We start from the raw sequence: 25,376 nt of genomic DNA, 5'->3' as shown, positions 1-25,376 counted from the left end.
CCTCTCTCATCCCTTAATTTTATTTTTTAGATATCATCCTTCATATTAAACTCACCCTGTGCCTTCTGTCTATATATGTGTGTATATATTTATATATACACATATAAATATATATACATAAATGAATATGTGTATATGTGTGTATGTATATGTATATCTCTTCCCCTTCAACTACCCTAATACTGAGAAAGGTCTCCTGAGTTAAAATATCATCTTTCCATGTAGAAGTATAAATAGTTCGACTTTAATAAGTCCCTCATGATTTCTTTTTTCTGCTTACCTTTTCATGCTTCTCTTGATTCTTGTATTTGAATGTCAAATTTACTATTCAGCTCTGATCTTTTTTTTTTCATCAAGAATGTTTGAAAGTCCTCTATTTCATTGAATATCCATATTTTCCACTGAAGTATTACTCAGTATACTCAGTTTTGCTGGGTAGGTGATTCTTGGTTTTAATCCTAGCTCCTTTGACCTCTGGAATATCATTCCAAGTCCTCTGATTCCTTAATGTAGAAGCTGCTGGATCTTGTGTTATACTGATTGTATTTCTACAGTACTTGAATTATTTCTTTCTGGCTGCTTATAATATTTTCTCCTTGACCTGGGAACTCTGGAATTTGGCTATAATATTCCTAGGAATTTTCCTTTTGGGATCTCTTTCAAGAGGCAATTGGTGAATTCTTTCAATTTCTATTTTACCCTCTAGTTCTAGAATATCAGGGCCGTTTTCTTTGATAATTTCTTGAAGGATGATGTCTAGACTCTGTTTTTGATCATGGCTTTCAGATAGCTGAATAATTTTAAAATTATCTCTTCTGGATCTATTTTCCAAGTCAGTGTTTTTTCCAATGAGATATTTCACATTGTCTTCCATTTTTTTCCCCATTCTTTTGGTTCTATTTTATAATTTCTTGATTTCTCATAGAGTCATTAGCTTCCATTTGCTCCATTCTAATTTTTAAGGAATTATTTTCTTCAGTGAGCTTTTGGATCTCCTTTTCCATCTGGCAAATTCAGCTTTTTAAGGCATTCTCCTCATTACCTTTTTGAGCCTCTTTTGCCATTTGGGTTAGTCTATTTTTAAGGTGTTATTTTCTTCAGTATTTTGGGGGGTCTCCTTTAGCAAACTGTTGATTCATTTTTCATGATTTTCTTGCATCTCTCTTATTTCTCTTTCCAATTTTTCCTCTACTTCTCTTACTTGATTTTCAAAATCCTTTTTGAGCTCTTCCATGGCCTGTGACTGATTCATATTTTTCTTAGAGGCTTTTGGTGTAGGAGCTTTGACTTTGTTGTCTTCTTCTAGTTGTATGTTTCACTCTTCTTTGTCACCAAAGTAAGATTCTATAGTCTGAGGTTTGCTCATTTTCCCAGCCAAATACTCAACTTTCTAACTCTTTGTTAAAGTAGGACCCTGCTTCCAGTGTGTAGGGTGTCCTGTCCCAAATTTCAGGGGCTTCGTGCAGCTGTTTTGAGAGATATTTCTAGGGGCCTGTAAATTTTCAGTTATTCCAAGGTGGTAAGATCAAAGGAGAGGTGCTTACTCTTCTCCTGGTTTGTGAGTGATCACAAGCACCCTTTTCTGCCTTGGAACTTTGAGGAGGATTTCCTCTCCACTGCACCACAAGTCCTACCACACCAGCACTCCTCCTCACCCCAGGATCACAGCCCAGGACTGTGACCCACAGCCAAGCAGGACAAAGCAAAAGAATCCTGCCTCAGCACCAGCAAAGAGATCCCTGCCATCTCCCTGTGATCAGCAGCCTGATCCCCACACCATCTGTAGGCCAGAAGCTCCAGAAGCAGCTGCTGCCTTGCCAATGTATTACCACCACCACCTCTGCCACCTGAGAATGAACTGTGCTCCTTTCTCATCCTTTTCCAACAGAGTTTTTCCACTGACCTTCTATGCTGTCTTTGGCGTTTGTGGGCCAAAAAGTCTGGAAATTGCCAGAGCTGCCAGTGATTCAGTTCCCAGCAAGACACGTTATAAAACAAAGAAACAAAACCCTTATCAATTAAGTACTATGGAAAGAACTTTGTACCCTAACCTCCAAGAACTGGAAGCAGGTAGGGGACACAGAAGATACAGCCCTATACCTGGAGTCAGGAAGATTTCAGTTCTGATTCAGCCTCAGACATTAGCTGTGGCTCCCTGAGAAAATCATTTAGCCTCTGCTTACCTCAGTTCCTCAACTGTAAAATCTCACAGGGTTATTATTATGAGGATCAAATGAGATAGTATCTGTAAAGCACTTAGTACATAGAAGGAACTAGGAACTATACAAGTGCCTCTTCCCTTTTCTTTCCTCCCTTTCTACCAAGAATTGAAGAAACAGCATAAGAAAAAAGGAATTAGGAATGAACATGGTAGAAAGATATAGAACATAGTAAAAGGCCTAAACGAGACAGCTGGGTGGCACAGTGGATAGAGTACTGAACTTGGAATCAGGAAGATCTGAAATCAAATCCTGCTTCATTCATTTATTAGCTAAATGTCCCTGGGCAAATGACAACCTCTCAGCCTTGTGTGTAAAATGGGGATATCACTTACTCTAAAGGGTATGAGAAGATTAAATGATATATTATTTGTAAAATGATTTGCAAACCCTTTAGTACACACACACACACACACACACACACACACACACACACACACACACACACACACTAAAACAAGAGATATGCATTGGGGAGTAATGAGAAAGTACAGTGGGGCCAAGCCATAAAGTCCAGGAAAACCAGACCAGGAAGTTCAAGCTGGAGGATATAGATAAAATACACCCTTTAATGTTTCCTGGCTGGTTTAACATTCTAAATTAGCATCTCTGTGAGATGAGCCCTGGCTGTGGAGACCACTCCCCTATTTTGGAGTTCTACCTATGAAGAATAATAACTTGAGGATAAGGTACTTTTTCAGCTTTCTCATCTGCAAAGTGGGGCTAATACTTCCTTCCTTATAAAACAATTGTGAGGAAAGCTCTTTTTTTAACTTTAAGTACTATAGAAATGAGAGCTATTATTATGAAAGCTGTGTTTTAGTATGATTGATCTAACCTTGAAATGAAATTTTTAGCACTTAATGGTTCTTCTCTTTAACCGATTTTCAGAGTCTCTCAGGGATCCTACCTCTCTCTTTTGGTTCCTTATTCTGTTTAGCCAAAAATAAACTGCCTTCTTAGCATAAATTTTATTCTAAGAAGAACTAACAATCACTTTGGACTCACATTCTTCTTCAGTATATTCTCATTAATCGACATTTCGCTTTCTTGGAGTGGCTACATTCTCCAATTTCTCATAAAGTAGCAGATATTTTTCTCTCTCCACTGGATGGGTACTTAACATATAAAATAGAAAATGCCAGCACTTAGAATATGAGAGCTAGAGAGAATTTAAGCCCATGGAATGTTATAGTTTGAGCTATAGCTTTGAACATAGAATATGAGAAGGGGAAAAGGTTTTAAGACAAGCAATACATGATGTTCCAAAAATCTCAATGTAGTTTTAAGCTATTAAAGCTTAATAGTTTATTGTCAATTAACTTTAATTTAAGATTAACAAGCTTCTCCTAGCTTAAAACCATACTAAGACTTTTGAGACACCCGCTATTTGAGCTGCAGAACCAAATAACCCACAGAATCTCAAGAGTTAAAAGAGATGTCTGAGCCCAGTGAGGCCATCCATATCTAATAAAATATCTATTTTACAACATCCTTGGGAAGTGGTCATTCAGCCTCCACTTAAAGACCTCTGTTGTTTAGTTTTTTTTTAGTCATGTCTGACTCTTCATGACTCCATTTGAATGGTTTTCTTAACAAAGAACCCAGAGTAATTTGCAATTTCCTTTTCTAGCTCTTGAAACTGAGGCAAATAGGGTGAAGTGACTTACCCAGAGTCACACAGGTAGTAAGTGTCAGAAACTAGATTAGAACTCAGGAATATGAGTCTTCCTGACTCTAGACCTGGCACTCTACCCACTGGGCCACCTAGCTGCCCCAAAAGACTTCTGGTAAGAAGTAACCCAATACCACCAGAAGGCAAACCATTCCATTTTTGGATGACTTTAATTATTAGAAAAGTTGGTCTTACAGTGAATCAAAATCTGCTTATAAAGACAAGCATAAGTAGCTCTCCTGAGGACTGCTGCTATGAATGACTTTAAGGTTCTGATCACATAGTATAGTGAGCTCTCTATTTATTCAGTAATAAACTGAAGGAAAACATTCACAACAATATACATAAAAAGTTATTACTAAACTAGCCACATAGTCTTAAACAAAAGATGTCATTCAGTAAGTCACAATCTGAATCAAGCAATATAAAGTACCCATCTAAAGTTTTCTTTCTCTTGATTGGATACTGGCTTCCAATCATCCTTAACTCAATCATCCTTAAGAAGCAATCGTCTTTAAGGAATACAAAATACAAAGTACAAAGTACAAAATAGGAATAAAAGGAGTACAAAATACAAAAATACACTGCTAGGTCACAGTCTTAATCTTGTCTGTCAGCACTAAGTATCCAAGTAGAGGGCCTTTCATCTTGACTGGAGGCTGACTCCCAAACTCCCTGACTCCTCTTCCATGCTTCAGCTTTTTCCTGAATTCACACAACTGTCACCTGGATTCACAGGTAGGCAGCTCTCAGTTCCCACTCCGGCTCCACACATATAGCTTAGCAGAGTCACAACAACATTCATACACATTGCTGGCACTATCATCAATTCATTTTCTGCCTGTGAAATTAACACATACCAACAGACAGGCCTCTGTCTGAGAAATTAACACAAATCATCAGAAAAGTCCCAGGACCTCTGAAAACATCATTAAAACCTTCCTTCGGTACTTCTGTAAACAGACAGCAGGAAAGTCCTCTTTCAGGGCTTCTGAACCTGCAGTAAAGTCCCAGGGCTTCTGTAACGACAGCAATGTCCTCTTGTCAGCAGACAGGTCTGACAAAGTAACATCAAGACGGACAGAACAGACAGACAGAGTGCCAGCACCACAGCCATCCTTCCTCCCAGTTCTGCTCAGTCCCAGTTTGTGCTGGAGCTTTTATTTGCTCTCCTCTTTCCTGTTCCACTCTTCCTCTTACACCCATTCCATTTCTGGTCTTTGGCAAGTTCCTCCCACTGTGGGCTTCACAGGTTCTGTTTCTAACAAAGACTTGATGTAATCACAGGTGAGGTTCAAAGACACTTGAATAACTGAAGAAAGGAGCTAAGCACAATTTTGCTTGCCACTACACCGCTACTCTGAAACATTATGTGTAATTCCTATTTTTATTCTCTGGGGTCAAATAAAACAAATATGATCACCTCCCTCATTACAGTATACCTCTATTAATGCAGCCTAGGATCATCTAAGTTGTTATTATTGCCTAATGCTACATGGCTGTTAAGGCATTTGGAGGTGACAATCTATTTAAACCCTAAGATTTTTTTTTTCAGAAAAACTTGTGTCTGGCTAAGTTTTTCCTATGTTGTACTTGTCAGATTGATTTTTGAGCCCAAATAGAGAACTTTACAATTGTCCCTATTAATTTTAATCTTACTGAGATTTTTGTTTTAGGATCATGTTTTCACTAACTGTGTTAGTTGTTATCTATGTGTTATGTCACTTGCAGATAAGAATGTCATTTGCGCTAGATTATTGATAAAAGTGTTAAACAGCATGGGGCCGAGGATATATCCCTTGTAATAAGAGAGACACTTTTCTCAAGTTGGCTAAGTGGTGCAGTAAAGAGAATGCTAGTCCTGAAGTCAGGAAGACCTGAGTTTAAATGTGAGTTTGAATACTTCCTAGCTTTGTGACACTGGGTAAGTCACAACCTCAGCTTCAATTTCCTCAACTGGAAAATGAGGATAATAGCACTTACTTCCCAGGATTGTTGTGAGGATCAAATAAAATAATACACGTACACAGCATTTACTATAGTTCCTTGACACAAAGTAGTCACTATATAAATACTTATTACCTTCCCTTTCCTCCAACATGACATCAAAAACTCTTTAGTACTGCTCATTTTAATAGTTATCGATATACCTAACTGTACTATCATCTAACCTTCCTCTTTCCATTTGTTCCACAAAGATATGAGTGAAACTGACAAGTATATTGTTGAAATGCAGGCAATCCACGTCGTTGTCAATCCTCTGATGGAGCAATCTGGCCAGTTAATCAGTTAGCAAACATGTATTAAGAGTTTACTGCATTTACTGAAGCATTGTGCTAAGGGTTGTACCTCAAGGAGTTTATATCCTAATGGGAAATATTAGAGACAGAGTTATCTAATATATGTCTTAAATATGTGACTATTTATAAATACATACAATGCACAATGTGTCTATATGTATCTATACACATATGTGCATACACGTCTTTATCTTGGTTGTTGTCTTTTGTACTCAAAACAAACCAAAATGACATCACTGTGTCAGGGTCAATATACATGTGTTTGACTGTGACTGATTAAACCAACATGAGCCTGGAAGGCTGTACCACAGCTTGGACTCAAATAGTCCATAATAACATTTGGAAAAGAGATGTCTCTAAATTTGTGCATTTATATTGGTTTCTTTTCAGCTACTTCTATTTTGCTTTGCTCATAAAGCACATTGCCTTCTTGGATGTGGGCACATGCCATCCTGGGTGGCTCTGTGCCGGTGTTCCCATGTCTCCCAATTTATTCCAAAGTTTTTCAGAGAGACCTTGAGAATGTCCTTGTATTGCTTCTTCTGACTTCTTTGTGAGTTCATACTTTATTTGAGTTCTCTGTAAAATATTATTTTAGGCAAATGTAGGTTTGGCATTTAAACAACATAGCCAGTCCATCAGAGTTTTACTGTCTACAGTAGGATTTAAAGGCTTGGCAGTTCAGCTTGAGAAAGGATCTCAGTGTCTGGTACGTTACTTTGCCAAGTGATCTTCAGAATCTTTGTAAGACAATTCAAATGAAAGTGATTGAGTTTCCTAGAATTTCAGTGGCATACTGTCCAGGTTTCACAGGCATACAACAATGAAGTCAACAAAACAACTCTGTAAACCTTCAGTTTGGTAGGCAGCCTAATAATAACTCTGCTATCCTCCACTTTCCTCTGGAACGTCCAAAACACTGATCTAGCTCTTACATTTCATGCATCAACCTCAATCATCTATGTGTACATCCTGGAAAGTATACTGCCAAGGTAAGTGAACTTATCCACATCATTCAAAATTTCTGCATTTGCTGTAACCAATAGTTTCACATATGGATGGTACAGTACTGATTGATAGAGATCTTGGTGTTAATTGTCACATGGCAGAAATTTGATTCATACTCTGTTGTATCTTAGTCTCAGAGGCATGCACAATCATCAACAAACAAAAAATTGCATATCAACATTGCTGAAAACATCATACTAAGAAGTTTGGGAGTAAGCACACAGGCTTGATTCACTTAGTTGGTGACTAGAAAAGTGTGAGAGCATCATCCATTATCCAAAACCCATGCAAGCATGCTGTCATGAAACTGGTCTGATACTGATATACTTCTCCTGGCAACCAGATTTCACCATGATCTTTCACAAGCCTTTTCAACTGACAGTATCAAAGGCCTTGGTCAGATAAACAAATGTGTTCAGACCTTTATTCTGCTCTTGACATTTCTGCTGGAGTTATCAGTCAGCAAACACCCTATGGACCATTCTTCTACCCTTTCTGAAGCCACACTTGTTCTCAGATAGATGACTGTCTTCCAGGTGAAGTATTACCCTATTAAAGATGACCTTAGCAAGAATCTTGCTGGCAGTGGCTGAAAAAGAGAATCCCCCCACCCCACAGGACAAACTATTTTCTTTTCTTTTATAGAAATGGACAATCAAAAGATCCTTGAATTCCTAGGGGATAATCTCCTCTTACCACATAACCTAGAAGATTTCTGTCAGCTTTTGTATGAACAGTGGACCCTCTGCCTTGTAAATCTCTACTGTAATAGAGTTAGTGCCAGATGCTTTGCCACATGAAAGAAGCCTAATGGCTTTCAAAACTTCTCCTTCAGTTGGAAGTTTGGTTAGAGAGGAAGTGACTTCAACTTGAAATATATGGTCAGTGGCTTCAGCATTGGTTGATGACAGTCTGCTCAGAAGACTATGGAAACATTCAGTCCATCTCTCCAGGATCATGAACTAATCAGTGTGGCTCCATTAGTGCTAAGTAGTTGAGATGTACCAAATGTCCTTGGCTCATAAATAGCCTTCAGGGCATCATAAAAGCACTTTGGATTTTTACTATCAGCACAAAACTGAATTTCATCTGCCTTCTTACTGAACCAAGAATCCTGCATCTCTCTATACTTTGCTTGTGCTTTACTTTTGATGGAGTTAAATGCTGCCTTCTATAGAGATAGGTGAACTATTCTGCTGGTAAACCCTGTGGAGTTCTAATTTTTCATTTAGTAATTTCTGAATTTCCCCATCATTTTCATCAAACCAGTACTGATGTTTGTGAGTTTTCTGGCCCAGATGATTAAATGAAAGGCTGTACACCAAATCTCTGAAAGCTGCCCACTTCTTTTCTGCTCCACTGTTGCCAACCATGTGTTGATTTAGCTTTCCCTTCAAATTAAAGCAAACTATTAATGCATGGAAAAGCACTCCAATATCTTGGTGTTAAGTATTCTGACGGTCATTTTGCCTTGGGGCCACTTCTTTTATTGAATGAGAATGTTCAGCTTGGAGAGAATAAGTCTGTGTTTGGTCCAGCACTCTGCATCACATATCCCTTTGTCACTCCCACATTCAGTCTGCCTCTTCTCTTTACAATGACATAGTCTATTAAATGCTAATATTTGTTCTGCAGGTTGATTCACAAAGTTTATTGTGTTTAGTTAAATAGCAGACAGTACTGGTGATGACAATCACAAGTCCTCAGCAGTAAGTGACTGCTACTGTTACTCTTTCTGACTCCCCAACTCCCAAGGATTCTCTGCCATGTCTGATAGTTTGTGCCTTCTCTGGCATTAAACTCACCCAGAATTACAAGCCTGTATTCTTTCAGCATATTGATGGTGAGGGTCTCCAGGTCTTCGTAAAATTTTTCTTTGACTTCATCAGGATTCATTACACATGCTGATGATGGTGGCACGGTAATTTCCTGCAAGTGGCAATTACATTGTCATGAGCTTATTGTTCACTCCTTTGGGGAGGCATACAAGCTTACTAATTAGATTAGATTTAATTCCAAAACCTACTCTAGCTTTCATGATGACCACTCCAGAAAAACATGTATCCAACTCTGACTTTGGTAAGCTGGCCTTCATTTGCCAGCCTTATTTCACTCAGGGCTGCTATTTGAATGTGATACATCCTGAGGTCTTTCACAAAAAGAGCTGTTCGTTTCTCAGATCTACTGGATTTCGTGTTTTAAGTGTGAGTCATTCCATGGATAAGGGGTGAGTGGAATTTTCTTCACAAAAGTTGTGTGTGTGTGTGTGTGTGTGTGTGTGTTGACTGCAAGGTAGGATCCCTTCCTACCACAGTAAGTAAGTCAGGGTTAGGTTTCTAATCCTTTCCTCATGCCTGGAGGTGAGCAGTTTAGTCTTTTAAAAAGATTGTTCAGACACTTAGGGAGGTTGCTGAATCCCACTATTGCTTTAATTCAGTGAAAAGACAGCCCAATGCCTTGGGCTGCCCTTGGTCAGGATTAAGATTGCAGCTCCCAGTTGCTTGCTTTATCTGTTGCCCATCAGTTGCCCATCACCACAGGACCCTGAAGTAGGTAAATATGGTAAAATGGTATGGATGATGTCTTTTGACTCATACATAAATTGGATTTAAATGAGGCAGAATTGCCTGAAGTCATCAACTTCATTCTTGCTTTCAGAATCACCAGAGTTGAGTGGCAGGAAAAAAGTCAAGATGACTGGTGATGGCTTAGGAAGCAGTGGATTGACTTGGCATCTCACTGTCTAACCAGACTCAGTCCTCCACAGCACCTGCTTCCACCACCTTCATGGCCAATTGGAACAAATTGTTCACATCTTCCTATTCCACCAGGGAAGTCTTCACTTCCTTGAGAGCAGACCCCCTAAATTACTCCTGGGTTTGAGGTCAATCATTTACTTTCAACATGGTTTAAACCATCTTCTGAAATGGTTTTCCCAGGGTGTGGCCACTGTGTATGCTCTAGCTTTTTGGAGCCACAGGTGAGAGGTAGGTGGCAAATGGACACCAAATGTGGAAAGCAGCCCTGAATAAGGACAAGTACCAGTCTTCCCTTAACACTTCATATACCCCAAATGTATACACATGTATGTACGAATCATGCATATATGCATATGTATGTATATGTGTACATGTGTATATGCATGTGTCTATATACACACACACACAAGATACAAAGTAACTGAAAGGAAGGTAGCCTTAAAGGGTGAAGCAGCTAGGTGGTATAGTGAATAGAGTGCTAAGCCTAAAGTCAGAAAAACTCATCTTCCTGAGTTCAAATCTGGCCTGAGACATTTATTAGCTATGTGAGCCTAGACAAGTCACTTAACCCTGTAAAATGTACTGGAGAAGGAAATGGCAAATTACTCCATTATCTTTGCCAAGAAAATCCTGAATGAGGCCATTAAGAATCAGAAATGACTGAAATAACTGAGCAACAGCAACCTTAGAGGGGAAGACAATGAGGTCAGTAGAAAATGAATTGTTTTTGATATAGTCATTCTCATGTTTTTGAGGCATTATTTCTTTCCTTTAATAACGAATTATAAAATCTTGCCAGCAATTAAAATTCTGCTTCATCTGACCCAGAGTTTGCCAACTCAACTCTCTCCCATTTTGAATATTGGTAAAACATTTTAATTTCCCCAGTACTGTGGTACCACTGCAGGAGAAATGATCTAACAGTGACTCAGATTGTTAGGGAAAACCAATGAGCTTTTGTTTTTCTGATTCTTTGATTAAGGGAAGTCAAAGGCAGGGCTTGTTCCAAGTCACATACACAGCAGAATCCGAATTTAAATCTGGATATTCTTACACCAAATCCCCTGCTCTATCCTCTCTACTGGTGGTGTCAAACTCAAGCAGAAGTAGAGGCCACTAATATGTACATAAGGATCCCTCCAGGCTTCACAACAACTTATTTTTAAAATGTAATATAATCTATGTTTTATTGTATTTTCATTTATTGTGTTAAATATTTTGTAGTTACATTTTAGTCTTGTTTGGATCAGTCACATACAACATGTTAGGTGTGAGTTTGACACTTCTCTATAGACTGCTAGAAGTCCCTTCTTTTTTCTTCACACAGGAATAGAAACATCATGGAAAGGGAACTGTAACTAAGTCACTAGACCAAGCTCCCAATTCTAGTGTTGCTATATGCTGACTTTGTGACTTTGGGCAACTAATTTTACCTCTCACTTCAGTTTCCCCTTCTTTTAATGAGTGGGTTGAAATCCTTTTGCTGCAATAAATCCTATGACTATCGAATCCATAAAATCAGGGACTTTTTTACTCTTTACATTAGATATTAGACCTGGAAAAGAGCTCAGAATATATAATATTAGAGATAGTGGCAAATTAAAATATAATATTAGAACTAAACATTGAAGAAAAGAACTAAACATAAACATAAAAAGAACTAAACATAGAATGTCAGAACTGAAAGTGACCTTATCATATAGAAGAGAATGCCAGAGCCAGAAGACTCCTTAGAGATTGTCTAGTTTAATGCTTTTGTTCAACATAAGAAAACAGAAGCCCAGAGTAAAGAAGGAACTTGTTCAAGAAAACACAGCAAGTCAGATGCACAGAGAGAGTCAGAGCTCCATCTCTGGGTCCTTAGTTCATAATGCTTTCCATTAGACCTGGATCATCTCCAGTCTTCCTGATGAATATCTGGTTACTGGATCCAGATGGCTCTGGAAGAGAAAGTGAGGCTGGTGACCTTGCACAGCCCTTCCTCACTCAAATCAAGGTCAACTGCAAGTCATGTCATCATTTCCCAGATGCCAACCAAGGTCCTCTTCAAAAACAAAGGACAAACACAACCATTAGACCACAATGGCTTCCCCAGAAAAGGCTGAAAAGATAGGCTAGTCTCTTATCAAATGACCCAGAGGAAGCATCTTCACTGTACTATGACTCTGAGAAAGTCCAGGCCCCCAACCCATTGTTCATGTGCTATGCTTCTGAAAAAGTTGTTTGTAAGCCTAGTTTCCATAAGTAAATTGAAATAGAAAATGCACTAAGGGAGTCTTGTTGTTTAGAGGAAATTGGCTGTGAATCAGCTTGAAAAAAAAAGACTCATTTTCTAAGGAATATCATCACATTTAATTGATTACTTTTAGAGTATTATCATTATTGTTGCTTTTATGTGCTTCATTTTTTCCTTCTCTAAAATACTGCCCCATAAGTGGTAGAATTGAACTGACTTTTGAAGGTTTTGTACACACAGTACAAATTTTTTACAACTAGAAAATTTCAGAAATAGGCCCCTCTCTTTCTCCTTCCTCCTTTCCTTCTTTTTTCATTTCTTCCTTCCCTTTTCCTTCCTTCCCTCCTTTACCCCCTCCCTTACTTCTTTCTTCCTTCCTTCCTTCTTCTGTCCTTTTTTTCCTTCCTTCCTCATAAAAGCTCATTCAGACTGCTAAGCAATGGAGGACTTGCAAATTAAACTATTGAATAAGGAAGTACCCATAAAATGAAAGAACAGATCTTTGAAAGAACTAAAGAAGTTTTATCTTAAAGTGAGGTATACCATATTTCACCACATAATTAGTGATCACCATCACATTGCACCCTGTTTTTTAAGTCCAAAAATTGGTTTATAACCTTTCATCACACAACCATCCCATGGTATAAATTATGTTCCTCATGCTGTTTAAAAGGTAAACAGAGCAGCAGTGACATATGGATATGCATTCATCTCTTGCATATTGTGAGAGGCAAACCTAGAATTCTGTGCATTGTCAGTATATTTCCAAAAGCTGACTTGCATAGTTTGTTTAGAGTGCTTCAGTGCTAACAGTATTGTCACTCAACCCAAAGAAGAGCCCTAGGCGCAAAATGAATGAGTGGGTGGGAAAGCAAAGCGCCATGAGTAAGGCGTGTGATATGGTAAGACTTACATCTTCTAACACTGGCTAAACTGTACAGTTCATTACCCAGCAATACATTAAGGTGTAAAGCATTTCTTTCTGATTATGGGTAAATATACAAACTATTCTGTGGGCTTCAAGCTAAAAATGATTGTGTTCACTTGAACAGCCTGGAAACAGAGCTATAGAAACAGCTTTCAGTGAGTGAAAAATTGGTGTGAGATTGGCAGAAACTAAAAGACAAGTAATGCCCACACAATTTTAAAGCTTCACATAATGGTCGCATCCTACTTTTTTGCAAAAAAAATTTGGCATAAAATTTGTGATGATTATGTGGTAAAATACAGTATTGCCTAATACTGCATTTGCACACTTATTCCTATACCACATACATAAAGTACCTGAATTCCACCATGACCTTTATCTATTTGTTATACACTCACATTCTTGGAAGAAACAAATGGGAAATTACAGCATCCAAAGAGAAAACTGACAGTGCTATTTGTGGAGAGTCCTATCCACAAGCACTCCTCCCACTTGTCACATGGGAATCATCCAATCGTATTCCTCCCAATCACCACCAATATTGCCCAGGCACTACTGCTAATGTTAAAGAAATGAAAAGACAATATGACTGAGGGGTAGGAAGCACTGGCTTGGGAACCAGGAGTCCTGAGTTCTAGTCTCCACTAATTTTGTGAAATTATCCAAATCAATTGCTGTTCTTTGTCCTTATTCTCCTCATCTGTTAAATATGGGGAGTGCACTAGACGATTGCTAAGGCCCCCGTCAGCTTTTTATATAGTTATTCTAAGAAATCCCTGATCATTTAGTACTCTCCATTTCTGTATGTACTTATCTGTGTTCATGTTATGTCCTTCCAATAGGGTGTAAACATCCTGAGAACAGGGATCATTTCACTTTTACTTTTGTTCCTCCAGTCCCTCATACCCAGTGCAGTGCTTAATAAGTAATTATTTAAAGGAACAGATGTTCTCTATCTACTACTTATCTATCCAGAAGCCACTAGATGGCAATAGAGTACCATTAAATGTCTACTAAGCCCCAAGAACATTGAGCTGGCTAGTTTTATAACCCCAGGAAGTTGTTGTTTGTTGTTGTTTTCCTTAATAACATGTTCCACCTCCCCTCCCCCAATTACATGTAAAGATATTTTTCAAAATTCATTATTGTAAAAATTTGAGTTATAAACTTTTCTCCCTCCCCCCTCTCCAAGACAGAAAGCAATCTGATAGAGGCTATACATGTACAGTCATGTTAAACATATTTCCACATTAGTAGTTTTGTGAAAGAAAAATAAGAAAAGGGAAAAACCATAAGAAACAAAAAAAGTGAAAATAGAATGTTTCAATCTGCATTGAGACTCCATAGGTCTTTCTCTGCATGTGGATAACATTTTCCATCAAGAGTCTCTTGGAATTGTCTTTGATCATCATATTGCTGAGAATAGCTAAGTCTATCATAGTTGATCATCTCACAATGTTGCTGTTGCTGTGTATAGTGTTCTGGTTCTGTTCACTTTACTCAGCGTCAGCCAGGAAGTTGCTTTTAGCCAATGTCATGCTAAGTATTGTATGCAGCATGCTCATTCTAAATAGGGTACTGCCTATCCTTTTGGATTGATGGACAGGGACACATCTGCCAAGATTATATCTCCCCCTTCTCAACTCCCCTTTCCCCTACAGTCAGCTATAAAAGCATCATCTTAGTATCTTAGTAGCCTCTAAAAAGAGGTTCATAATGTGTGTGTGTGTGTGTGTGAGAGAGAGAGAGAGAGAGAGAGAGAGAGAGAGAGAGAGAGAGAGAGAGAGAGAGAGAGAGAGAGAGAGAGAGAGGGGGGGGGAGGGAGGGAGGGAGGGGTATATATTTGTCAGGCTGGAGAAGCCTCTAGACTCCTTCTCAGAAAAATGTTCTTAAATGCATATAAAATATATAGGATTGCAAAAGAAAGCCCATTATGGGCAGCTAGGTAGTACAGTACCTGAAGTTAGAAAGACCTAAATTATCCAGTTTCAGATTCCTCAGTATTCTATCTATAAAATGAGGATAATAACAGCACCTACCTCACAGGATTGTTGTGAGGATCAAGTGAAATATTTGTAAAGCACTTAGCACAGTCCCTAGCACATTAATAAATGCTTATTCCCTTCCATATGTGTATGTATAAAATATAATTTCATTGGTTAAGTACCCTTACACTAGAAAACTACAAGAGAGACTCATTAGTTGCCACTAAGTGAAAAATTAACATTTCCTGAAATAGAGGATTATGGATTTAAAGGAGGAAGACAATTTAGAGGTCTTGTAGTTTAATGTCACTTTAGAGGTGAAAAAATCTAAGAGGCATTGAGTTTAGGTGAATTCCCATAGTCCCAAAGGTAGCAGAACTGGGATTCAAACCCAGATCCTCTTATTCCAAATGCTGTGCTTCAGCCTTGAGGCCACATGTGGCCCTCTAGGTCCTTAAGTTTGACCCTTTGACTGAATCCAAACTTCACAGAAAAATCCCTTTAATAAAAGGAATTATTCTATAAAACTTGGGCTCAGTCCAAAGGCTACACCGAAGAAGTCTATACCATATGATAGGTGTCTCATCTTTTAGTACAAAGTCAAGGGTCATTCTTCCTTTTAAAAAGACTTTAGGAGCATTGTGATACTGTGGAAAGAAAACTATATTAGACTCAGATGAGCCAGTTACTAACCCTGTCACCGTGGCCAAGTTACTTTATGTCTCTGGCCGCAGTTTCCTGAACTTTAAACGAGAATATTAGACTGAGTGGTCTCCAAAATATTTCTTGTTCTATTTTTTTGTTTGTTTGTTTGTTTTTTAAAGCAATCGGTATTAAGTTGCTCAAGGTTACACGGCCAGTTATTTCTGGGTGTGGTGCTATCAGAGCCCGGATTTGATCCCAGGTCATCCCGACTCTGGGGCAGGTACTCTTACTCACTGAGCCACCTGGCCACCCCTAATATTTCCTGTTCTAAATGCTGATTCTCCTGAGTCCGTGGAACTTATATTTGACCAAACCACTTTGACCTCCAAGCAAATACTATCCTCTTTCTACCATTCGCCATTTTTCTATCCTAACACAATATATAGGAAATACATCATGAATTCCTCTGAGTGAAAACCAGATTAAAGAGGAATAAGCAAGAGAAGCAATTCAGAAGTTAAATGGATTTTAGAGGATGTCTAGGCCAACCTCTTTTTACCAAGAATCCTTTGTATATATCCACAACATATAGTTATCCAGTCATTGCTTGAAGAATACTAGAGAAGGGGAATTCATTATGTTATTCACATTTGAGTAGCTTTCAGACATTTCCCTCCATATAGTGAGCAAAATTCTGTTCTGCAATTTTCAATCCAGTTCAACAAATTCTTATTGTTTCCTACATGCAAGGCACTGGGGAGTTGACTAACTGTCTGGCCTAAGTATGCACACTAGAAAATACAAGAAAATAAATATTGACTATTGTCCAGATGTGTAGTTAAATTAATAACTCATATAGTATCCCTTATCTACTCAGTAAATTCAAAATCCCTTGTCTTTCCACACTGTAATCCTAAAACTGTATCGATGTAGTACAAATCCTACCAATTCTACCTCCTCACTGTATCTCATATCCATTCCCTTTTCAGTTCCCCCTGCCCTACCCTAGTTCAAGATCTTATTAATCTTTTTGTTTCTTAGTTTTTTTCTAAGTTCCTCTCCCTCCCTTCCTCTCTCCCTCTCTCCCTTCTTCCATCCCTCCCTTCCTTCCTTCCTACCTTCATCCTTCCCTCCCTTCCTCCTTTACTTTCTTCTTTTTTTCTTCTTTTGTCTCTTTCCTTCTTTCTCCTTTTTTCTTTCTCTCTCTTCCCCTCCTCTCTCCCTATATCTTTCCTTCTCTCTTTCTTTCCCTCTTTCTTTTTCCTTTCTTTCTTTCTTTCTTTCTTTCTTTCTTTCTTTCTTTCTTTCTTTCTTTCCTTTCTTTCTTTCTTTCTTTCTTTCTTTCTTTCTTTCTTTCTTTCTTTCTTTCTTTCTTTCTTTCTTTCTTCCTTCCTTCCTTCCTTCCTTCCTTCCTTCCTTCCTTCCTTCCTTCCTTCCTTCCTTCCTTCCTGTCTATCTCTCAAATAGTACTTTGGGCTCAGAACTCCTGAGTTCAAGTCATCCACCAGGCTCAGCCTTCTTACTAGCAAGGAGAAGAGAGGGAATAAATATGTATATCACAATTACTTTATATCAGTCACTGTACCAATTATTTTAAAATTTTATTTCCTTTGAGCCTTATAAGAATGCTGGGAGACAGGACATTGTTATTATTCCCATTTTACAGTTGTAAAAACTCAAATAAATGGGTTAAATGACATGCCTAAGGTCACAAAGCTAGTAAGTATCTGATGTCAAATTTGAACTCAGGTCTTCTTGACTCCAGGTCCAGTGCTTTCTGCACTTAGCTTCAGGGATAAAAATTGTGTACCACTATTCCTGGCCTCATTACTTTTCCACTGGATTATACAATAGCATTTTACTTGTCTACATTCTCACTCCCAATCAATTTTAAATTTAATTAATAGACAAATTTTCCTAAAATCCATCTCTTCATCTTGTCACCCTAGCTGAAGAAACTTCAGTGGTTACAATTGCCTACCAAGTTAAGCTGGACTATCTTAGCAGAGAGCATTCAAGACCCTCTGTAGTGCCAAGCAAAGGCAACTTCCCAAGGTTCAAAATACCAGCATAGGTACTCTCCATTTTACTCAGTGAAAAATTAAGAACAGAGAAAATCAAAATATAACATCATTCAAAATACAGCATTTACCAAGTATAATTCAATAATCTTCAAGTACTACCCCACCCCTGGACATTACATTCATTTGATCAATCACAAAGTCCCTCTTCTAAGTACTACTCCATCCCTAGGCTGCACATTCATTTAGTCAACCACAAAGCCCCTCTTCTCAAATGGAGATCAGTTTCCAATCATAAGTACATTCATTTGTTCAATCACAGAGCACAAAAAGGTCAAAAGTTCCCCACTCTTGGATTACAACTGAATAGGCCATCTACCCCAGAGTTACAACAAGCTTAAGCACAGAATTTAATACCCAAAGAGAGGTCTTTTCTTCATCTTGACCCAAGGCAAGTTCTCAGCAATCTTTGTTCCTGGGGAGACAAAGCTTAGCAAGGCCACAAGATACATTGCCAGTGTCTTCATTAATTCATTGTCTGCCTGCAGAACAGTCTCAGGAGCTATGAACCAACAGCCAGGTTCCAGGACCTCTGCAACAACAGCACTGTCCTTCGCCAGTGGACAGAATTCACTCTCTGTCTGCAGAACAGTCTCAGGAGCTCTGAACCAACAGCAAGGTTCCAAGTCCTCTGCAACAACAGGACTGTCTTTCACCAGTGGACAAATCTGGCAAAACAACATCAAAACAGACAGACAAAGTACCAGCATAACAGCCATGTCTCCTCAGTCCTTGGCAGCTCTGGGTGGCAGCTCTCAAAAGTCCTGGGCAAGTCCAACTGGCCCTCAGCAATCCTCTCCATCTCTCTCTGCATCCAAGATGCTGCTTCCAAAAAGTTCTTCTGCCTCTCTTTTCTCTTGTGTCTCTCTAAATTTATGTCACTAGCTCCTCCCATTTCAGCAATCTCTTTTTCACATCAACAAGTCCAACCCACAAGTGGGATTCACAAGCTCTGGGTTTTAACACAATCAATCCAAAAACCAAGCCAATACAGGGGGATCTTTAAATTCCATTACTATTACACCCTCTAAGATCTAGCCCTACTCTACCATTTTGATTACTTTGCTCCCTACGCAAACTGAATTCACTGTGAGTGAGGAGAATTAATGCCCTATAATGCCCTATAATTTTTGCTCATCATCTTCTTCCTCCCAGTTGGAATACCTTCGCTTTTTTCTTCCACTTTTCAAAAAGCATCTCATTCTTCAGTGCCTAACTGAAATTCTTCCTTTTCAAACTCAGTTTGTTTGGTTTTAAATTCAATGGTCTTCTGGAAGGACTTACATGAACTGATTCTGAGTGAAGTGATCAAAAGCAGGAGAACATTGTACACAGTAACAATAACATTATGCAGTGATCAACTATGATAGATGTAGCTTATCTCAGCAATACAATAATCCAAGATAATTCCAAAAGATTCATGATAGAAAATGCTATCCAAATCCAGAGAAAGAACTACGGAATCTGAATGCAGATCGAAGCATACTAGTTTTACTTTTTGTTTCATGTTTTTTTTCTTCTTTTTGTTCTGTTCTTTCAAAACATGTCTAATGTAGAAGGATATTTAATATGATTTCACATGTATAACCTTTATCAGATTGCTTGCTGTCTTTGGGAGGAAAGAAGAGAGTGAGGGAGAACACCTCGAAACTCAAAATCTTAGAAAAAAAATGAATGCTGAAAACTATCTTTATGTGTAATTGGAAAAAAAAAAAGCTATCTACATTAAAAAAAAAATCCAAAGGCCTTGGCATTAGATCCTGTCGCAAGAAAGGGATTTGAAAAGTCCCAAGTTTGGTACACTGGAAAAGAGCATTAGATTTGAAATCTAGAAGTGTTGGGCTGAAATCTTATTTCTGTTACTAAAGTAACTGTATGACTTTGGGCAAATCACTGAACTTTACGGGGGTAGGGGGAGGGAACCTCATTGTTCTCATCTGTAAAATACTGTGGCGGGATAGATGACCTCTAAGATCCTAGATTGAAATCTATGGTTCAGAGACACAAATGATCTTTATACCATATGAGGAATGTATATATGTATCCATATATTATGTATATGTGCATGCTATGTATACATGTATATATATGTAAGTATATATACATAATGTGTGTGTACATATGTATAGGAAAATATACATGCATAGATATATGTATATATGTATGTATAGATGTCTATGTGTATGTGTGTATACATGCATGCATATATGTGTATGTGTGTATATGTATATATATATTTCGAACTCCATTTCTTTTTTTTTCTTCCCCTCCTTTAAAAAAAAATCTACTGAAGCTGTGTCTGTGATACTACTCACATGCCCTCCTGCCTGCATGCCAACTAGCCAGCTTGGGTGTGTTTTTGTTTACATTCCATACCTCAGCTTTCAGGAGTTTCACTAGGCCCACTGTTCTGTAAAGGTTGACAGTAACATCACCAGACCTCAGCAAGATTTTCCTTCAGATACTCTTTTCCCTGGTCAAATTCTTCCCCAGGGTAAACACCAACCACAAAATAAGGAAATATCAGTCAACTTGATCATTCCAGACAGGCCTCCATATGTAAACTGAAATTACTGGGGATTGCAGGTAGGGAAGGATCCCCTTCCAAAACTAAACACACAGAATCTTAGTGCATCTGTATGATACAGTTACTGCTGATTAAAGCTGATAAATCACAGATCCAAAGGATGTCCCTTTTCTTACATCCCAAAGGATATCAGAAGTCAGTTTTGACTCATTAGATGTTTCTGTGTGGATTAGAGCTCTTTGCAAATGGTCAGAACATCAAAAGGAGAGGCAGCAGCAAAGGGCTTCTCTAGGGTTCTGTGACTGTTAGTCTCAGAGATGATGAGATCTGTGGGTTTGAAGGTTTGACCCTTGTAAACTCTCCCTCTGGACTTGTTAGAGCACATTGTGCCCCGCCGAGGTCTCAGAGAGATGCTTTTGACTTCAGGAACAGGCATAGGAACAATATCTGTGAAGGAAGGTGGGGGATAGTGATGGTGAAGGGGAGAGGAAGGACAAAAAAAAAGAAGAGGAGGAGAAGGGAAGAGAAAGTGAAGAAAATAGGAAGGAAAGAAGCATTTATTAAATACTTACTGTATATAAGGCACTGTGTACATTACAAATACTATCTCATTTCACTTATATCAACCCTGAGATGTAGGTGCTATTATTCCCATTTTACAGTCGAAGAAACTGAGACAGGCAGAGACTAAGCCACTTGTCCAGCTGGTAAGTGACTGAGTTAGGACTTGAATTCAGGTCTTTCTGACTCCAAGCCCAGGACTCTATCCACTGTGCTATATACATATAATTAAAAAGGAAATCCTTGTCTCTCCCTATCCTATTTTATGTATATTGGTAGTGTTCTTCCTTGTTACTTGTCCATTAGTTGGTGGGTTAGTGGTGATGACTTCCCTTCAAATCCATTATGTTTCATTGTCATTTGCATCTGCTCAGACAAGCTCTCTGGGTCTGGCCATCAAGAAGTTAGGCATGCCAGGGTTTGGAGGCACTCAACCAAGACCCTGAGGAGTTAGAAGTGGGAATTAACTTCAAAAGGACTGCTCGGAGTGTAAATCTTTCTGGCTTTACACCTTCTACAGATGAGGTATTATTATCTTTATTTTACAGTTAAGGAGTTATTAGACCAAGTTGAAGATCAAAGTCTTCCTGGGGTGGGTGGTTGAAGTAGGGGTAATGTACCACTGAGTCAAGACAGGTTATAAGTCATTCTTTGCTTCCTAGAAAACACTATTGACTTGTGCTACTCACCTTAGTTCAGAGATGCTAAGTAGGGGAAACTGAAGTTGGGGACCAGAAAACAGTGAAGGCATCTTTGGCGTCGGATGTAATTCTGGCAAAGTTTGGAAGTTTCTGTGATAAGCAAATCAAGAGATAGGTCTCGTGAATCTGATGCTGTTCAAGCTCACCATGTCTAGTCTCTGGGTCTTAACATTCATACCCTTTCCCAAGTCCTAAGCCTTTCTAATCATAAATTTCTAGCTCCTTAATCAGCTTCCAGTAGCAGAGCCATCCGTTGTAGACTTTGGACATAAAAGGCAAATTAAAATGCATGATTTTCCCTTTCTTCTCCAGGTAAAATCTAATTAAAATAAGCTGTTATTGTTATTATTGTTGTTCATTCTTTGTTTTCCAAGAGGACCAATGACATCATGAATTGAATTTAAGTGAGATAGAGTTACATGAAGTCAGGTGCTCTAAAAGTAAACCATAAGGCAGCACTGGAGGAGGATGTTGGTTTTTTTTTTTTTATCTTTGAAAGTTGTCACTAAAGAAAAATATATAGCTTAGAGAGTGAATAGGGTTGGGAAAATGCTGTTCTCCCAACTTGCCTCCTAAGTCTTTTCAGAGTTCCAGTTACCTAAAACACCTGAGTAGGGGGAATGAATCATCCTAATTTTGTATTTCCTAGGGATACCTTTGCTTACCAGGGCCCTCTGGAGACTAAGGCAAAATAAACAACTATTTCTCATAGGCACTAGCAGAAAACTAAAGAAACTTAGCAGTTTTGTCTGACAAAAAGATCTGAAGGTTTTAGTGAACTACATGTTCAATATAATTAACAAGTGTGATTAAAAGCCAAAAGAGAGAATACCTTCTCAAGTTGCATTAAGAGATATATAGACAAGGGTGTTGTGTTGTTGTGAGGCTAGAATGATCTAAAAGCAAACCTGAAAGTACTACAGAAATACCAGTTGCTATCATCATCATCATTTGCTTTATTTGCATCCTGTCCTTTAATCTAAAAATTACTTCATTCATTGAGCCTTCTACTTCATTCTTGCTGAGCTCAAGCAATGTTTGTAGAGCAGCAATACAGGGGTATGCTGGTAAATATTTAACAACCACGATCATCAAGAAAAAAATAATATTCACATATACTTTTAGTTTAACCTTCATTACTATGAGATTCTTAACTCTAAAAAAATCAACAAAACAATAAATCAAATCTTGATTTATCCAGTGAAGTGTAAGTGCTCACAATGAAAATTTAACAATTAAGCAAATTAGAACCGACTCCAGCACACTCCTTGGTATAGGTAACCAGCAAAAAAAAAAAAAAAGAAATACCTTTAAGCTCTACCCTGGTCAGACTACATCTAGAGCACTGTGTTCAGTTCTGGGCTACACAGTAGAAGAAGTACTTATAAGCTGGGGCGGGGGCGGGGGTGGGGGGTGGGGGGGAGGGGGGGCATAGAGAGAACAACCAGGTTGTCAAAAGGCCTTGAATCTATGTCATATGAGGAGCAGATGAGAGAACTAGGACTATTTGGTTCGGAGAAGAGAAGACTGGGAGGTAGTGGTTAGGAGAATAAATATTTTCTAAGTATTTGAACAAGTAACATAGTGATGCATGGTGGCTAGAGCTCTGGACTTAGAACCAGGAAGACAGGTTCAAATATCACCTCAGGCCAGCTGTGTGACCGTTAAACTCTCTCTGCTGCAGTTTCTTTACCTACAAAATGAGAGTATTGAACACAAAACTCCCGTGGCCTCAAATGTCTGACAACTTTAAATCTAGAATTTGAAGGGTTAGCATGTAGAAGAAGAATTAAAATTAAGTCTGGCTGTAGAGAGCAGAACTAGAAGTAATGGGTAGAAGTTACAAAGAAGCAAACTGAGTCAGTATGTCAGGGAAAACTTCCTAATACTTATGACAAAAACAAATGGAATGGAATGCTCCAGGGGTATAATAGAAGAATCCTTCAGACTGAGACCAGATGACCACTTACAGGGTATGTAATATTTGGGATTTCTTTCCCAATGGATTCAGACCACTTGGTCACAGAAGCGCCTTCCAGCTCTTTAAGTTTTGTGATTCTCTGATTCCATGACAATTGCAGTTACCATTACATATCTCTATAGCCCTCTGTTACAATTTACAAAGTATTTTCCTTAATATAATTATGTGAAATAAGTACATGAGAACATGCTAGAGAAAAGAGAAAGAATGTAATGGAGCATTCATTTTTAATTGTACTACATGAAATTTGGCACCAAATCTCCTACCCACTTCCTGGCCTAGTTTATGAACATTCTATCTCATCGACATACTGAATCTGTAGTGCAGAGGTTCTCAAAGTGTGGTCTGGGGATCTCTGGGGTTACCTAAGACACTTTCAAGGGGCCCTTGAGATCATAATTTCTTTCTTAATAATACTAAGATGTTTTAATTTCTAATATGGCAAATACTTATAGATTAAACTCATATAAACAAAAGCTGCTGGGATAAGAGTTTTAAATTTTTGAAGTGTGAAGATGTCCTAAAACCAACAAATGTGACACACTGATAGTGGATTGAGCACCCCAGGCAAGGCACTGGGATAGCAATGAAGCCATTGGTACCAGAGGAAAGAATTTCTTGGGGAGAAAACTCTATGCATTCTTCTTAGATTTACTAATGTTGCTGTTTTTATTATTATTAATTATATTTACTAATGTTGCTGTTATTATTATTATTAATAATGTTATTTCAGGCATGTCTGCCACAAATTTAGAAAATTTTACCGAAAGAAGCCCCAAAGAAATGGAAGAAATTTTTTCTACAAAAAAGATGGCTAGAGAACCTACCACCATGTCAAACTTCAGCATCAGGTAAGATGGAGAGACCTGTGCTCCCAAAGGCAGATTTCTTCCCTCCCTATAACTAAACAATAGAATAATTCTACTCAGTATGTGTGGGATGGGGGGGGGGGGCAGGAAGGAGTTAGACATTCTTATATTTAGCAGTACCATTGACATTCAACAAATTATCCCCACCCCCTCTTCTTCAAATTTGAATGAGCTAAGAAAACTCAAGTCTTTATTTGCCACAAATACACTAGGGTTTCTGACCATCAACAATTTCTATATTTTTGGACACCCCAAAGAAATATGGGTATGCCTCTCTATATATTGAGAATAGCCATTATAATTATTATAATTATCTAATACATGAAAAATCTCAATTCATCAAAATTCTTGGGAGGAAATGGGGCTAATCTGATTAATTAAATATAGACTGAGGTTTGCCCTTAAAATCCTTTCCCCCCTCTGACTCTTATAAAACAATATTTCTGTAATAGAATAGTGTGTTTTCCTAACAGTGCATCAATGCCAGGGACTACTAGTAGTATAGGTAATAGAAATTATTGGATGCATGTTATTCCTATTCAATAAACTCCAGTGGTTTCTTGTTGCTTCCTAGATCAAATATAAAATCTTCTGTTTGAATTTTAAAGGCATTTATAACCTGACTTCTTCCAGTCTTTCCATTCTTCTTACATCTTAGTACTAAGTATTCTACTATCTAGTCACTCTGGCCAAATTGTTTTTCAACTCCATGGGAAAACTACATTTTCACTGACTCTGCTCCATTCCAGGAATTTCCTCTATCCTCATTTATGCTTCCTGGTTTCCTTCAAATCCCAGGTAAAACCTCTCCTTTTCTAAGAAGCAGTTCCCAAGCCTCCTTAATGCTAGCTCCATTTTGAGCTCTCTCTCTCTCTCTCTCTCTCTCTCTCTCTCTCTCTCT

The 25,376-nt window shown here is 38.3% G+C and overlaps 1 protein-coding gene across 1 annotated transcript in view; it reads left to right on the top strand.

Moving 5' to 3' along the window:
* KCNU1 (potassium calcium-activated channel subfamily U member 1) overlaps positions 1–25,376 on the top strand; it is a 305,967-nt gene that overhangs the window by 141,922 nt on the left and 138,669 nt on the right. The window contains 1 exon segment of the mRNA XM_069075353.1: positions 24,340–24,457. Coding sequence (XP_068931454.1) covers positions 24,340–24,457 — 118 coding nt within the window.

The sequence above is a fragment of the Petaurus breviceps genome, unplaced genomic scaffold (assembly GCF_028583685.1).
Source record: "Petaurus breviceps papuanus isolate PSGF00001 unplaced genomic scaffold, PetGlider_PUasm1.0 90919, whole genome shotgun sequence".
Classification (NCBI taxonomy): domain Eukaryota; kingdom Metazoa; phylum Chordata; class Mammalia; order Diprotodontia; family Petauridae; genus Petaurus; species Petaurus breviceps.
Note: the sequence above shows the minus strand (reverse complement) of the source record. Positions and strands in the feature narration are given on the sequence as shown.